Below are 18284 nucleotides of genomic sequence, written 5' to 3' on the forward strand. Positions count from 1 at the left end.
ATTATTTTGGTCATACATTCCATAAAACTTTTTCTGCACCCACTAAGCCTCAAAGAAAATAATATCAAATGTTTGTAAAATGCTATGTGCCCATACCCATGTATATTTTCACACATCTGACTTCTGCTATTCAGACAAATTTCTTTGCTGAATAGCCTGCCCACATGGTCACCTAAAATACCAAAACAACAAATGACTTCACTAAATTTAAATTTCTAACTTACAAGTTCTGACTCGAGGATAATTATGTGCCAAAAGAAAACGCTCAACCCAATTTTCCATGTTCTGAAGCACCCAGCTATGTGCCAATTTATTACGTGGTGTTTGTACTGCCAACCAATCAAGGCATTGGGAAGGGTTATATTCAATCACCTATAACAAAATGGAAAAAGGGTTAAGAAATTTTAAAGAAAAAGCTTCAAATTAATATATTTAATGAGATACAAAGTATTAGAATTTTTATTTGCTTCTATTTGCATTTATAAAGAGAACATTTACTTAAATTATTGTAATCTAAGAATATTACTAAATAGGTTATACAGTTGAGGTTGGTCTCATCTAAAAATTGTTCTTTTGAAAAATTTAATTTCTTGTTATTGTTGACAGTAGAAAGCATGTAATAAAGAATTTCTCACTTGACAAGTAAACAGACTACAATAGACTACTACTCAATAAAGGATAAAACAAACAAAGACTAGCTATATCTCTCTAGTTTTTATTGTTAAGACTGGGGAAATAGAATCATCACCCAGAGAAACAATGCTCTTTTGATGTAAGTCATTAATAAGATGGCTCTGACCTATTTCACAGCTCCATATAGCATTCCTAGTCCTGTTACTATCTATTTTTAGGTACCAAAGTATAGAATAACTGTAATTTAGATATAAAAGCCAATAGAAAATAAATATGAAAAACTAAAACCAACTCTATTGCATACCTCCCATATCCGTTGCAGAATATAAGATGCAAAGGGTGGCATTCCTGGAGGTCCACCAGCAAATTCCATTAACATGGTTAATAATTTAAAGAAAGGGTTGGCAGCCTGAAACACATATACAATACAACCTATAAATTTTTATTTATAAGAATTATCATGCATTTCATACAAAAATAAGTGTACATTTAAAAATATATAACAGTCTGTGCATTAACATACAATATGTATAATAGTTTCTTAGCTGCTTCCCCTAAATTCCCTTCCATTGGTCTATTAATTCATCTTTACATAATTATGGAAAACCAGGAAAGAGCCTTTTCCACATTTTGTGGGGAGGGGGATCTGGACTTGAAAATACATTGTTGTTGCAAATACTGACAGCTGATATAGCTTAGGAACACTTTCAGCAACTGATCCTTAAGAGAGCTATCTATAGCATTGAAAGAAAATGACATTTAAAAAAGGCCTTTCTGGGGCAGCTGGGTAGCTCAGTGGATTGAGAGCCAGGCCTAGAGACAGGAGGTCCTAGGTTCAAATCCGGCCTCAGACACTTCCCAGCTGTGTGACCCTGGGCAAGTCACTTGACCCCCATTGCCTACCCTTACCAATCTTCCACCTATAAGTCAATACACAGAAGTCAAGGGTTTAAAATTAAAGGGGGGGGGCAGCTGGGTAGCTCAGTGGAGTGAGAGTCAGGCCTAGAGACAGGAGGTCCTAGGTTCAAACCCGGCCTCAGCCACTTCCCAGCTGTGTGACCCTGGGCAAGTCACTTGACCCCCATAGCCCACCCTTACCAATCTTCCACCTATGAGACAATACACTGAAGTACAAGGGTTTAAAAAAAAAAAAGGCCTTTCTAATGGTTAAACAGTTAATAAGTAGCTGCTAGGAATCTAAGTGGTACAATGCACAGAGTACCAGGCTGAAGTCAGGAAGATTTAGCTTCTTGAGTTCAAATTTGCTCTTAAAAACTTACTAGCTATGTGACCTTGGGCAAGTCACTTAAATCCTTTTTTTTTGGGCCTCAGTTTCTTTATCTGTAAAATGAGCTGGAAAAGGACAGGGCAAATGATTCCAGTTATCTTTGCCAAGAAAACCCCAAATGGAGTTACAAAGAGTTGGATATGACTGAAATGACTTAACAACAGCAACATATAGCTACTATCTTATAATTCCTTTCCTACTGGGTCTAAATTCCTTCAGAAAGCAACTGACATATAGTGCCTCCAATTCTGATTCTATCAATCTCTTTGAAATTCTTTTCAGTCTGGCTTTGAAACATCTATCTTCAGTTACCAATGATTTCTTGATTGCCAAATTTAATGGCCTTTTCTCAGTCCTCATCTTCTACCTCTCAGAAATCTTTGATACTTTATTATTATTACTCTTGTTCCTGACATTCTATTCTCTTTAGCTTTTAGCAATAATAATCTCTCCTTATTCTCCTGCTATTGATATGATCCCTCATTTTCAGTCTCTTCTATTGGATCTTTATCAACATTACATCCTGTAGCTGTGAGCATCCCCCTAAGCACTGTTTATTCTTTATCCCTTCTTTTCACTTGGTGATCCCATCAGTTCCACAGATTCAATGATCTCTACAGAGATGATTCTCAGTTATCTTCTCTCTTGATCTCCAATCTTGTGTTTCTAAATGTCTATTGGACATCTCAAACTGGATATCTTGTAGAGATCTCAAACTTGACATATCTAAAACTGAACTTTTTCACTTTCCCCCAGAACTTTGGTCTTTTCCTAACTTCTGTTTCTGCCTAGGGCATCTCCTTTTCATCTATATTACTATGTAAAGGGTCATCCTCAGTTCATTCTGTCTTAGTCCTCTTGCCCCATCTGTTGCTAAAGTCTGTCAATTTCACTCTCACAATAGAACTACTATACTCCCCTTTCCCTCCTTTAACAATGCTGCTACTCTTCAAATTTTCTTCACTTCAAATTTTGACTCTTGGCATAGCCTGTTTGGTTTCCTTGATAAGACTGTCCACTCCAAACCATTTCTATCCAGCTGCCAAAATAACTTTCATAAAGTGTAGATTTTATTATATTGCCTCTGCACTACCTTCCCTCCCCCAACTGCAGTAGTTCTTTATCACCTCCAGATTCAAATATAAAATTCTGTGTGGTTTTTAAAGTTCTTCATAATCTGGCCTTTTCCTACCTTTTCACATACTCTATGATCCAGTGACACTTGCCTTCTTGATATTCCTTTCGCAACACACTCTACCTTCCTACTAAGAAGGCTTAAGTCCATCAATAAACATTTATTAAGCATCTACTTACTATTTGCCAGGCACTTTGCTAAATGCTGGGGAGAGTATTTCAATAGCAATGGGTAATGAAACATTTTCTGCACAAGTCTGTTAGCACTGAATTTTGTCACTTGCTATTTTTGAAAATTTGACAGGTTATGAATTGGTACCTGTAAATTTCTTGAATTTGCACTTATGACTGTCAAGAAAGGGTGAATATTTCTTGAAGTGATTATTTACAATTTGAAACATCTTTTGCACATTTTTTTTGCCAATTTCTTCCATTTAATAGTTTGAAAGACATGTTTTTCACAACTGAGAAATATACATCCCTTCCTTCTGATTTTTAATAACCTTCTTATATTTAATTTGAAGACAGAAAGAATTTGCTCTGTTAAATGTAGTATGAGGTAAGAATCTAATTTCCCCCCTTAAAAATGTCAATTTCTCAAATTAATGAATGACTCATTTTCTGTTTTATCCTAAAATTTTGAAGATTTTACACATTATAATTTCCAATATTCAGATTTCAATTCTGTTTCTTTTGTACACAGAGAACATTTGAGTTCAAATTAATCCCCATACACATATGCTTTGTGACCCTAGCCAAGCCACCTAACCTATGTGTGCCTTGGTTTCCTCATATGTAAAATAGGGATAATAATAATTCTACCTTTTAAGTTTATTGTGAAGATCTAATGAGGTATTTGTAAAATGCGCTATAAACTTTAAAATACAATATAAATTATAACTATTTTTATTGCTGTATTTTTTCCCTTTATCTCTTCGCAGAAAGAATACTGGTCTCAACAAAAAACATATTCTTTAAAGCCAAGGTCTCCTCTATGCCTTCAAATTAAAAATGATATTCTTGATCATTTATTTATTTTTTTAAAATTCTAACTTTCTGTCTTAGAATCAATACTGTGCATTACTCCCAAGGCAGAAGAGTGCTAAGGGTAGGCAAAAGGAGTTAAGTGACTTGCTCAGGGCCACACAGATAAGACCAGATTTTGGTTCTCAATCCACTGAGCCATCAAGGTGCCTCCTTGCTCATTTATCTTTAGCATGTCATGATTTTATCTAGTATCTAGTAAAAAGACAAATGGCATTTTATTAGAATTCTATTAAACTACAAACTCTATAAACATAAAATTAAACCTTTAAAACTGTTAAACCTAATTTAGGAAATCTGGTTATTTTTACTCATCTATGAATGTAGGACTGTTCCTAATTATTTAGACCTTTGTAAATTTGGTTTTATCATATGATATTTACTGTTTATATAAGTGAATCATCACATTTTATGTTGTTATACATGAGATTTTTAAAAAAGAATGTGTTTGGTCTCTTATGTTTGTAAATTATTCTGAGGACAATCTTGGTTGTGGTATTAAGAGTATTAATACTAGCAAATATGAGACAAAATTATCAGTATATGTAAATAATAGCTGTGTGACCTTGGGCAAGTCTCTAAACGCTATTTCCCTCAGTTACCACATCCGTAAAATGAACTAGAAAAGGAAATGGCAAACTACACCATTATCTTTCCCAAGAAACCCCAGATGGGGTCATGAAGAGTCCCAAAAAAAGAGCTTCTCAACTACAATGAGATGTCAATCATTAGTATTACAACTACAAAATGCATAATGACAAAATATGTGACCTAAGATACATGTTAAAAGTCAATATAGGGGCAGCTGGGTAGCTCAGTGGAGTGAGAGTCAGGCCTAGAGACAGGAAGTCCTAGGTTCAAACCCGGCCTCAGCCACTTCCCAGCTGTGTGACCCTGGGCAAGTCACTTGACCCCCATTGCCTACCCTTACCACTCTTCCACCTATGAGATAATACACCGAAGTACAAGGGTTTAAAAAAAAAAAAAGTCAATATAAATATAACAAGCACTCTTTATGGAGATAAAGGAATACATAAGAAATTAGACATGATATTCACTATTCATGAATGGATTTTCCCAATGTAATAAAAATGACAATCAAACTAATTAATTAATTAACCTACAGATTTAATGTGAAAACAAATTGCTGAGTTAAAGAATAATATGAAAACAAGTCATTTAAGGATAAAAGGTTAAAAATAAAAAGGTAATAATGAAAAGTTTGACTACAACTTTTATTATAAAGCAGTTGCCATTAAGTCTAGTATTGGTTAAAAACGAAAAATATATTAGTGAAAAAGGCTAAATTAATAATAGAAATAATTAAGGACTGTAGGTCTATGATAAATAAAATTTTAAAACAAATTATCAGAGGAAAATGTTTTGACAAGAACTGTTAGAAAACTAGATATGGTTTGGCAAATGTGATTAATTCATTAATAGATTAAGACCAGCATTGTACTATATAAGACAAAAGCTAAAAATAAATATGTTACCTAATACAAAAAGGTCAAACCACAATAAAAGAATAAAATCATGTATTTGTTTCAACTGTTTGGGGAGCATGGAGGGGAGGGAGGGGCAAGGGGAGGAGGAAGGCAGCTAGTTGACATAGTGGAGAGACAAAGTACTAGGCCTGGGGTCTGCAAGACCTGGGTTCAAATTTGGCCTCAGACACTAATTAGCTGTGTGATTGTAGACATATCATTTAACCCCATCTGCCTGGCCTTTGCTAGAGTTTTTACTAAAGCAGAAGAGGGAAGAATTATTAACAATAGAAGAAATCATAATTGTAACTACATAAAATTTGACCTTTTATATGAAAAAATCAATGAAGATAGAATTAGAAAAGAAACAGTATAGTTGGAAAAATCTAAATATTATTGTTAAAAATTTGTTTCACAATTGATCCAACCATTCTGGATAGCAATTTGTAACTATGCCCAAAGGGCTTTAAAAGACTGTCTGCTCTTTGATCCAGCCATATCACTGTTGGTTTTATATCCCAAAGAGATAATAATGAAAAAGACTTGTACAAAAATATTTATAGTTGCACTCTTTGTGGTGGCAAAAAAATTGAAAAATGAGGGGATGGCCTTTAATTGGGGAATGACTGAAAAAATTGTGTTATCTGTTGGTGATGGAATACTATTGTGCTGAAAGAAATGATGAACTGGAGGAATTCCATGTGAACTGGAAAGACTTCCAAGAAGTGATGCAGAGTGAAAGAAGCAGAACAGGAGAAACTTATATACAGAGATGGATACACTGTGGTACAACTGAATGTAATGAACTTCCCTACTACCAGTAATGCAATAATCCAGGACAATTCTGAGGGACCTATGAGAAAGAACGCTATCCACATCCAAAGAAAGAACTGTGGGAGCAGAAACACAGAAGAAAAACAACTGTTTGATCACATGGGTTGATGGGGATATGATTGGGGATGTAGACTCTAAATTATTACCCTAATGCAAATATTAATAATATGGAAATAGGTCTTGATCAATGACACATGTAAAACTCACTGGAACTGCTTACTGGCTATGGGAGAGGGTGGGAGGAGGGGTGAGAAAGAACTTGAATCATGTAACCATGGAAAAATATTCTAAATCAATTAATTAAATAAAAATTTTCAAATAAAAAACTTTCACAAAATAGATGAGAAATCATCACAAGTACAATACTAAATAATATATGTGATAAAAGAATATGATGTTTTCAAAAGAGGAATTTCTGTCAATGACCATAGGAAAACATGTTCTATATCATAGAATAATGGTAGAATGAGTGATAACTCGTTTCACCTCATATCCCTGGAAATTGGAAATAAGGGTCAAAAATGAAGAATGGGCAAAGTTGGAAGGACTATGAAAAGACAGTCATACTATTTGTCTTTGGTTTATCTGAAAAGATGATTAAATTTGAAATAATGGTGCAAATCCCTCCATCCCCCACCCCCCAACCCCCGTGACTAAGCAAGCTGTCCATACCCTTTAACCCAAAGATCATATAGAAACAAAAATCGGACAAATATATGTGGTATTTTTTTGTAGTAGCATCAAAAAAAAATTAAATATTTATTACATACAATCAATATTTATTTATATACAACTTATCCCTTATATATCTTGTATGTACATAGTGGACTGCATGCTGTCTCTCCCAGTAGACTATGATCTCCTTGGGAGCAAGAGTTGTCTCTGTTCCCTTAGTGCTTAGTTCAGTATCTAGCACTGTTGATTGACTAAAGCAGGTAGCAATCATTTAGGGAAAGGTGATCTTTATAACAATGTATAGATAAAATGCTATATAAATAGAATCTATGATCTCAACAATTCAGGAGTTTACTCCAATGACAGTTTGCAACCTATTCAAGTCTGCCCATCCTAAATGATTCATGCTTTTGTTGTTCATTTGTTTCTCATATCTGATTCTTCATAACCCCATTTGGGGTTTTCTTGCAAAAGTACTGGAGTGGTCTGCCATTTCCTTCTCTGGCTCATGTTTACAGACAAGGAACTTGGTTAAGGGACTTGCCTAGGGTCATAAACAGTGAGACTTGAACTCATGAAGGTGAGTCTTCATGATTCCAGGCCCAGCACTTTATTTATTTTGCCACCTAGCTGCATATTACATAGGTCCATTCAAAAGTTAACTTAGGAAGTTCATATTTCTTCGCTTTCTCCTAATATTTCAATGGTACCACTGGAGCACTCTTGAATGACTGATTCATTCCTCATTCCTACATCTTTTGTTTCTACCATACAATTTCTCAGTGTCTTTCACCATTATTTTTTGGAGGTTCCTATTTGTCATATGTTTCAGCCTGCTCATAGCCTCTCTATTGCCTTTTTTATAAATATGTATGCATGTACATATATATGTATGCATGTACATATATATGTATGCATGTACATATATATGTATGTATGTACATATATGTATGTACATATATATGTATGTATGTATATATGTATATATAGTGACTATAACAATGTAACTAAAAGGGTCACAAAAGGAAAGATGAACTTGGAGCATTCAAATTGGAAAGGAGGAAGGAAAAAAGATGATATAAAGGCAAAAGGCATTAAATAAAATAGATTGGGGTGAAAAAAGACCTGCTTTATAAAACTCAAGAGCAATATTGTTGTTTTTTAAAAAATGGTATAGGAAACTTCTACTGAGGATACTCCCTCTATTGATGCAGAATGGCAAGTGTTTTGCAACTTAACATCTTAAAAGAGTTGCATGTGCGGTGCTGGGAAATAGTGTTTGACCAGGATTAAATAAATAACGAGTATCTGTGAGAGGTAGGACTTGAAAGATCTTCATAAAACTTACTTCAAAAGTTCCTCTGTTAATTCTTCAAAATTTTTTTTCCTGTTTTTCTTCCTGAGAACTTCTAATTCAATTGCTTTATCATATAGTCAAAAAAATTTAGTACATGTGTTTTGAAGTTTCTCTTTTCCCAAACTGCATAACAAGTCTCTACATTATTCCTGCCCCCATCCCCACCTGCTTCATTTTTGCCTTGAGGAAAAGATCTTCTCCTTGCTAAGACCTCTCTACTAGGACCTTAGACATCCACTCCCATAATCTCCTCTAGAAGCTCTTTTCTTCAATCATCATTAATTTTTCTTTATCCACTGGCTTCTCCTTTGCTGACAATACACTCAATCTCCACTCATTTTTTAAAAACCCTTACAATCTGTCTTAATATCAGTTTTAAGACAAAAGAGTTGGCAAAGGCTAGGCAATTGGGGTTAAGTGACTTGCTCGAGGGCCATATAGCGAGGAAAATCTATAATTTTCTAAAAAAGTCTTTCACTCAACACTATTATCGCCTGAAACTATAGCCCTTTCTCTTCTCCCTTTTGTTGCCAAACTCCCCATATCTCCTGTTCACGTTCCAGTTTCATGAAAGGTATCACTCAATCCCCTCACTCAAGTGAAACTACCCTCTCCAATGTTGCCAATGATCTCTTATTTGTTAAATTCAATAACCTTTTCTCAATCCTTATTCTTCTTGAGCTTTCTGAAGCACCTTATACTACTGATCAGCAAGTGCCTCCTCTCTCTTTCCCTACCCAACCCGCTTCCTCCTTTGGGGGTTTTAGATTACTGATTCTTATTCTGTCAAACCTCCCCTATTATTCACATTATGCTATTTATATGTACCTCAGCAGTCTGTCCAAGGCCCTTTCCTCTAGACTCTCTCTTGATGGCCTCATCAGTTCTTTTGTCTATGCAGATAACTCCTCAATCTACATATACAGAGCTCTACTCTTCAGCCTCCAGTCCCATAAAAACCAACTTCCTGCTGGATGTCTTCACCTGGATTTTCCATAGACAACTCAAAAACAATACATCCAAGACAGAACATAATATCTTTCTCTTGAAACTTAACATTCTTTATTCTTATCTTCTCTGATTCTATATAGGGTATAGCCTTTCTTTTTGACAACCAGGCTTTCAACTAAAAAGTTGAAATTATTCACTTTTTCCTTACCCTCTTTAACCAATCAATTGGTAAGTCTTGTTAATTTTACTTCTACATCTCTCCCAACAATCTCTTTTCTTCATTCCCATGGTCACAGTGACAGATTAAGCCCTTATGACTTCTCACCTGGATTACTGCTAGAGTCTCCTACTTGGTCTCCCTGCCTCCAGTCTCTTCCTTCTCAAATCTATCTTTCACAAAGGTGCAAAACTGATATTCTTAAATAATAGGTCAGACCATGCAACTCCTCTGCCTGTGATATTGGAAATTCGGGGGGTTCTTAATATTGAGGTCTCTGGTATAAACTTCTTATGGACCTTTAGGGGACTTGAAAACTACATTTCCCATGATTCCCCTTGTGTAATACAGGTAGATAGGAAGTGTGATTATGTAGACAGAGGTATAAAGTCTCAGAACTTGATTGGGACACTCTTTTTGCTAGGAAGCAGCCAAGGGGAAGGTATGGCGGCATTTTGAATTAGATCTTAGCAGGCACATGGCTTTCTTAGTTATCAATATGGATTACATTAAACCCTTAATATTTTAATATATATCCATCTATAACAATTTTATTTGTTACATGCCCAAAAAGCTTCAATGGCTTTCTACTGCCCCTAGGACAAAATATAAACCACTCAGCTTTAGATTTAAAGAATTTAACAATTTAGCTCCAGCCCATCTAAAAAGTTTCCAGACTGATTTCACATACTTCTCTCTCATTCTACATACTGAAGCCAAATTTGCCTTTTTTTTTCAAATATATTTCATAGTATTTTAAGGTTGCAAAATATCTTACATATGTAGCTAGAATTTATGCATATCTTCAAGATTTGCAAAATATTTTAAAAATACTATTTCATTTTATCCTCACTATATAACCTTGGGAAGTAGGTGCTATTAATACTTCAATTTTACAGATAAGTAATTGAGTCAGACAGAAATTAAGGCATGTGCCCACAGTCAAACAGGATATGAGTCTATAGTTGAACTTGGCTATTCCTGACTCCAAGTCTTGAGGTCCTCACTATGTAGTTACATTATCACATTTCATCTTTATAATAAATTTGTGAGGGAGATATCATTATTCTCATTTTACAGATGAGGAAACTCAGGCCTAGAAAAGTTAAATAACTTTTCTAAGGTCACAGAATTATTATTATTAGCTTTTAAAACCATTACCTTCTGCCTTCTGTCTTAGAATCAATACTGTGTATTGGTTCCAAGGTAGAAAAATGCTAAGGGCAAGTCAATGGGGTTTAAGTGACTTGCCCAGAGTCACACAGCTAAGAAGTATCTGAAGTCAGATTTAAACCCATGACCTCCCATTTCTAGACCTGGCTCTCTATACATTGAGTCACCTAGCAGCTCTTGAAATAATTTTTTTACCTTTGTTGTCCTCTGTATTTTATTTTATGCACTGTATTTTTTATTTAAATACTTGAACCTTTTGTCTTAGAATTGGAAATCAATAGTAAGAATTGGTTCCAAGGCAGAAGTGCAGTAAGGGCTAGGCAACTGGGTTAAATCCAGAATCATACGGTAGGTCTCAGAGTTATTAATAGCAAAGGGAAGATCAGAACTCAGGTCTCCCTGACTCCAAGTATAGCCATCTTTCTTTTATGTCATGATGCTTTCTGGGTGCTGATTATTTTCTTACTGAATCATTTCTGCATTCCTGGTATAAATCTTACATGATGGTGATAAATTATTAATATATTTTCTTTATTAATATATATTTTTTTATTATTTTGGAAATCTACTCATTAATGAGATGTCTTAATTATCACTGATGTCTTAAGGTTTTAGAATCAAAATAACTGCCCTATTTTAAATCACTAGCATTTAATCCTTTTTATTAGTTATTATAAATAATAATTATCATATTTATTATAAAATTATTATATTTATTATAAAATAATAATAATAATAATAATTATTATTTATACAGATAGTATTTGTTTTTTTAAACATTTCTTCCATTCTTCAGGATTTGTTTGTTCTCACCATTGACAAACACAGCAACTCTGTGCTGGCTTAAAGTACTTGCATTTGTAAATCAATTAAGGTGAGCCCATATATTCTGAAAAATATGAATTTTTTCTTTTATCTTAAATAAAAAATAAGTATATGCTAAAGCATTCTTCAGTCTGATACATAATCTTAACACACTGCTTTATGTGGAAGAAGAGACACTGAGAACAAATAAGTAAATGGAAATAAATCTGTGTTAGAGCTTTGCATGTATCAACAAACAAACTAGTATGTCGTGGCAACTTTAATATTTCCACATGCAATAATGATTTCTATTATATGACTACTATGGCTTCATTACTTTGCCTCAAGGACTGCTCCAAATTATTCTATTTATTTTTTGTATAAAATTACATTTAAATGAACAGTGAGGGAAAAATCAGGACATTTGGTCACTGGTATAAAGTTAATTTCTCTTACTGACAGGTTTATTGATGTTTTACTATGCTAAAACATAAAACATATATATCACAATAAAACATAATATATCAATTTTTCTTCAAGAACTGTTTAAAATGTTTGTTTTGAGGGCATGACTAATTTTTTGATTTTATGCTTTTAAAATTATTTAGTACATACCTCAGGAGTCAGCTTTGCTATGGATGTGAAAAGCATGGAAATAATCTTAAAAAAAAAAAAGAGAAAAAAAGATTTTCAAAATTTTCCTTAATAAAAACTCTCTATTCCTCTGCAAGCCAGTATTTCTCAGCACTTACATGTTCTGCAAGTCGATTATTATATCGACAAAGGCTGAAAATCAGATTACAGGTTTGTCTTATATTGATCCCATCACGAATATGTTGAAACAAGAAGGGAAATCCCTGTAAAAAGTAATGTTATTAATTTTGAAAGCAATATTATTTGTAACAAATATTGTTTCATTGTATCTCCCTCCAAATGTTTCAGAGATTACTTTACCTTTCCTCCTGTTAATGCTGCCATATCATTCTGAGACAATGTTAAATGCCTGGAAAAAGAAAGAGATGGAAAAAAAGACACATCAATTCCCCTTTCCTAACCTACTATATAAAAAAATTATTGGTTCTTTGTCCCAGCACTAGATTTACCCAAAAGATTGCCTGCAAAAATTTCTATAGATTCAGTTACTCCAAATCTACTTTATACTCACCAAATTATTTTTACAACATGTGCGTTCTCTAGGATACGCTTAAAGAAATTTGATCTGATATGAAACTGGAATCCCTCAAATCAACCTAATTGTTGGAAGGTACTGCAAAACTCATTAAAATTGCAAAACACCTTCTGACAAAAATTTATATAAAAGGAATTGGATCAAAAGCAATTTAAGCATGTTCAAACTTGTTACCTTTCTGAGCGAGATTGTTCAACCAAAAGAGCAACTAAAGCTATCATTTTTTCAAGTGCAGCAGGCCTATATTTTTCTTCTGCTAAAGATAGTATGTCTTCTTCCTCCTCTTCTTCCTCTCCTTCTTCTTCTGATAGTACTTCAACTTGAGGCTAAGGAATAAAATCAAAACTCATGGTTTCTAAACAGATTTTGGCTTTATTTTCTGATGGATCACACAAACAATCTAAATATTCCATTTCAAGTTTTTAGAGGTATGAAATGTAAACAATTTCATTCAGAAATTTGCTAATGGTGCCAAATACATTTGTAGATGACATGCTATAAAAACACACTGTAGAAAAACATACTAATGCCATGTTGGCAAAGCTGTGAAGTGGATTAACCATTCTGGAAAGCAATCTAAAATTATGTGAAGAAAATTAAAATATTCATATGTTATGACTCAGGAAATCCCTTATTAGCCATATAATTCAAAGAGGTCAGTGACAAAAGGAAAGGATTCAAGTATATCAAAATATGTATAATAGCACCTTTTGTGGTAGTCAGTAACTGAAAAGGAAATAGCTAGCAATCAAATAGGCAAGGGCCACACAATTTGTAGCACAACATGGACTGAGATCTTACTGTGATGGAATCTTACATAATAAAATATGATGAACACAGAGAAGCATGGGAAGACTCATATAAACTAATTCAAAAAAGAACCAGAGAAAAAGGGTAAAGAATGACAACAATAATGTAAAAGAAAAGAACAAGAATGACAAAATAACTGAAACTATACTGACCAAGTTTGGTTCCAGAGAAGGCATCTATCTCTCTTGTAGTCTTTGTAGGAGTGGAGGACTACAGGTATTGTTATGATTAAAAATATGAGGGGAAGCTAGATTAGGATAAAACTTTTCTAAGCAATCTACTTTTTTTCTCTCTCACTTTCATCCTTCTCTCCTATTCCTTTCTGATTAACAAAACAATTAGGTTTACAGCCAGTTTCATAATTTTTCCTCTTATAAGTATGAAAAAGTGAATGCAATGTCAGAATTTGGTTATTTTTGCCAAATTGTTTATTTCCTCTTTTACTCTTTAAGAACTGCCTTCTGGAAGGATGAATGGTGACAAATGCATTTGTGAGCATGTGCGTGTGCATGCGCACACACAAACACACACATTCCCAAGTTAGTTATATGTACATTTGAATGTATGTTGTCAGTATCGAGTACATATACATATAAAGTAGGCAATATAAAAACAAAATATATTAATAAAATTTTATTAAAAAAATTAGTTAGCACTCTGACAAATTCAAGGTCAAAGACCAAAGCTATGATTTAATTTGTAACACAGCTTCACTCATATTCAGAATATTTATAGACTTAATGGACAAACCCCATAACACTTAATGTAATTCGTATTGAATGATTATTTTATTTGGAGTAAAAGATTCACTTAATATTTCTACCTTCCTAAAATCAAAACTCTTTGGGATAAAGATAAATAATGGGCTGAGCATTAGGAAACAAGTAATTCCTGTATGGTTAAAATTCCTCTCTTATGAAGGGAGGAAACTATTTGAAGTTCTCATTTATCCCAAAATTATAACACTATGTAAAAGACAGAAACATCTTCAAACTAACATTCTCTCCTATATTTTATAAATAAATTACTAAAAATCATTTTAGGAATTGAATCAATTCCTTGGCAACCATTCATTTAAATACTTAGTCCAAACAAAACCCTAATTTTCCCTCTTACAATAGCAATGTCAACAAAGTACACATTTAGACAGGTATTATTACTTTGGAAAGATTTCAAGGACATGCTTGGAATTAATCTATGTGTGTTTACTGTATGTGAGAGGACCAGTTCAGGGTTATGCCAAAGTTCAGGGATGATCATTACCAGCTTCTCACCAGGCACCAGATACTGAATTTTTCAGTCAAAACAAATCACTGAGACTGTTTACTAAAGTGAAGGGGAATTATGATGCACATTAATGGAAGGAGAGAGGTCCGAGTGTTAAAATAATAAGAATAATAGTTGACATTAATATAAAACTTCAAAGTTCGTTAAGTGCTTTAAACAAGCCTACAAATTAGGTGCTATCATTTTATAGATAAGGAAACAGACTCAACATTGTTAAGTGACCTGCCCAAAACCAATAACTATCTGAGGTGAGATTTGAACTTAGGTCTTCCTGACTACCTATCTAATATAGTATCCTCTGTTCAATGAACAAAATTTAACTATAATATTTATAAAAAGTTCCTAATAATAGAATCGAGGTTTGAAAAATGTGCTCTTTATAAATGAACATAATTGTGCTATTAAATGAAACTATGCTATCATTCTAAATTTCACCAGCAGTACAAAACGAATACTTTTGTTGGGATCCTTATTGATTTTATTTGTATATATTAAAAACACACACATATACATATACACATAAACATATATCCATATAGGATATATATTTTCTTATATAGCTACAGCTTCACATTGGCTATCAGACAAAAATGAAGAGAAATACACAAATATATATTTATTATTCAAATTTCTCTCTCCTCAGTGCTAAAAAACTGCCTTGTAGTTGGTTTAAGAGGTAACTTAGGCTAATGTAACAAATTTATATCTATTATTTTTAATTTTTACATTATAAGATTAAATAAGTATTAAGAAATTAGCAATATAATTTTGGTTCTTTTATGCCCCCTAAGAAAAAAGTAGTCAAAGGGAAGAAATTATCAACTACCATGAAAAAATTTTCTAAATAACTAATAATTAAAATAAAAATTACAACATCTTTGAGATTCCACCTTATACCTATTAAATTGGTGAAGATGACAAAAAAAGTAAGTTAATTTTAGTAATATCATAATTAGGTTTTCTTTGTCATATAGGTCAAGAAATGAGGCCAAAGATTCATGAATATAAATATAGGAGCATTCATTGTTTTGGCAAGGAACTATGATGAAAGTGACTTCATATCAACCAGGAAATGGCTGAACAATTTGTGGAATATGAATGTAATGGAATATTACCCAGCCAAAAGAAATAAAAGAACAGGGACGAAAGAAACTTAGGAACTGATACAGATTATACTGAGCAGAATCAGAACCATTTTTTCAATGACCACAATAATATAAAGTAAACTGAAAGATGGAAGGTGCAAAATGATACACATGAATTTTCAGAGGAAATTTTATTTATAAAATTGCTATCAAATAGGAAGGCTTTATGAGAAACCAATAGTTTTGGGGCAGTGAAAGTGATGCCTTCTCCCAGAGGTAAAATAATGAAATTATATTCATAGTTTCAAATACAAATTTATATTTCTGACATTTTTTATATAAAGAAACATTGATGATTTCCTAGTACAAAATTAAAAAAAAAATTACCTCCTTAGCATTATGATTCTCAAAAATAAGAAATATTTGGCAAATGGTTTCTTAACTGAGAATAATAGGCATATACTTACATTTTCGGGACCTTTGGTTCCCATGTAGAAATGCACCATTGTTGATATAGCTTGCAATGAAAGCAAAAATTGGCTCTAGAAATGAAGATAATGAATTACTTGAACACAGGAAATATTAATTCTGAATTCCTCAATACACAAATGTATGTACATACAGGATTTTTTTTGGCACAGAATTTCTGAAGTGAACAAGAAATATCCTTACCTCCTCTTCACCCATTTTTGCAAATTCATAAAGAAAGGCAAAGTACTCAGTGAGATGTTTACTGTGAGGTTTTACACCATGTTCCATAATTGATAACAGTGTCTTCACAAATCTGGTGACACATGAACGACTTCCAATGTCTTCTACAGGACCATCCATGTCATCAGACCTGAAACAATTTAATATGACTCTAAGACTGGTGCAGGTGAGAGAACATTGTATTTGACAAGTAGTATAGAATCCATACTAAAAGGGATTGTTAAGATCATTTGAATACAATCTACTATAGGTATGAAATTTCTCCTTACTCTAATAAGTGAAATCCAATGGTGTATCCTGAGTCCTCATCTATTTACATTTTCTAATGAGTTGACCTCATTGGACCTTATAGTCTCTATTATCCTCTCTTTGTAGATGATGCCCAGATCTCTCTCTATACATATAAATTAGCCCTGCCAACTATAGACACTTCAAACTGGATATCCTATCTCAAAGTCATGATGTAGAAAATGAAAAATTAATTATATTTTCTCCAAACATCCACTTGTTGAAAATACCACTATGATTCAGTCAGAAAGCTTTATGAGCTCAGTGTCATTATTGACACCTCACTCTCATTCCACAGAGACAGTTTTCTGTCCAACCTCTATAACATTTCTTTTTCCATTCATGCAACCACTGCTCTAGTTTAAGTCTTTACTGCTTCTCTACTGGATCATAACAAGATAGAGCATTATGTCCACAGAAAGGAAGAAATGAGTTAAAATCTGTTCTCAGGCACTATCCTTATATCTGTTCTTTTTTTGAGTACTTTTGGCATTCTCTGATACTTAATTTTTGGCAACCATATTGCCAGTTTTCTCTTATGTCTCCATCTCACTGCCAGAGTATAGATGCTATTTTTAATAAATATGCATAGTAAAGCCAAACAAATTCCTACATTGGCTATATCTGAAAATGTATAACCAATTCTGAACCCCAAGTTCTTCCCTTCTGTGTCAAGAGTTAGATAGCCTAATTGCTAATGAATGCTCTGGATTTATGACTATTGTGACACTGGGCAAGGTACTGAACCTCTCAGTTTTCCTCATCTATAAAACAAGGCTATTGTGAAGATCAAATGAGGTATTTATAAAGAGCTTAGCACAGTGCCTGGCACATAGTAAATAATTAATAAATGCTTTCCTTTTTCCTAATCAGTCTCACTGTCTCAAATCTCCCAACTTCATTCCTTTTCACTCCTAATGTGAAAGTCTGATGTTATTCTTATTTAATAAACTCCAGAACCTCCTTATTAACTCTAGGATTTTATGTAAACTTCTGATGGACATTTACTCTCTTTACAAGTTGGCCTCATCCTTTCTTTCCCCCTTATGAAAACATGTTCCACTTTTGGATCAGTTAAGATGACAGTCATAGACAACTTGCCAATCTTTATCAATGGATGGATTTCCTCCAACAAATAATTATCTCCCCAAAACATGACAACAAAAGAATACTTTGATAGATCTGTAATTTTTATCAATTCAAGCATTGCCTTCAATGCTTCAGATTACAATCCATTCATACTTTCTCGTGTTGTGTAATCCTCTTTTTCTTTAAGCCCTCCACCAGGATCCATTAAAAGTACTAGATGTCTTCTTT

The 18284-nt window shown here is 33.4% G+C and overlaps 1 protein-coding gene across 1 annotated transcript in view; it reads right to left on the reverse strand.

Moving 5' to 3' along the window:
• The window catches only part of USP34 (ubiquitin specific peptidase 34), a 362663-nt gene that overhangs the window by 37594 nt on the left and 306785 nt on the right, over window positions 1-18284 (reverse strand). Inside the window, exons 59-66 of the mRNA XM_044659479.1 lie at window positions 16641-16809; window positions 16436-16510; window positions 12961-13112; window positions 12552-12600; window positions 12350-12454; window positions 12213-12257; window positions 938-1042; window positions 225-372 (exon numbers count right to left, since the gene is read on the reverse strand). Coding sequence (XP_044515414.1) covers window positions 225-372; window positions 938-1042; window positions 12213-12257; window positions 12350-12454; window positions 12552-12600; window positions 12961-13112; window positions 16436-16510; window positions 16641-16809 — 848 coding nt within the window. The remainder of the gene's footprint in view (window positions 1-224; window positions 373-937; window positions 1043-12212; window positions 12258-12349; window positions 12455-12551; window positions 12601-12960; window positions 13113-16435; window positions 16511-16640; window positions 16810-18284) is intronic.

Source organism: Gracilinanus agilis, chromosome 2 (assembly GCF_016433145.1).
Source record: "Gracilinanus agilis isolate LMUSP501 chromosome 2, AgileGrace, whole genome shotgun sequence".
Taxonomy (NCBI): Eukaryota; Metazoa; Chordata; class Mammalia; order Didelphimorphia; family Didelphidae; genus Gracilinanus; species Gracilinanus agilis.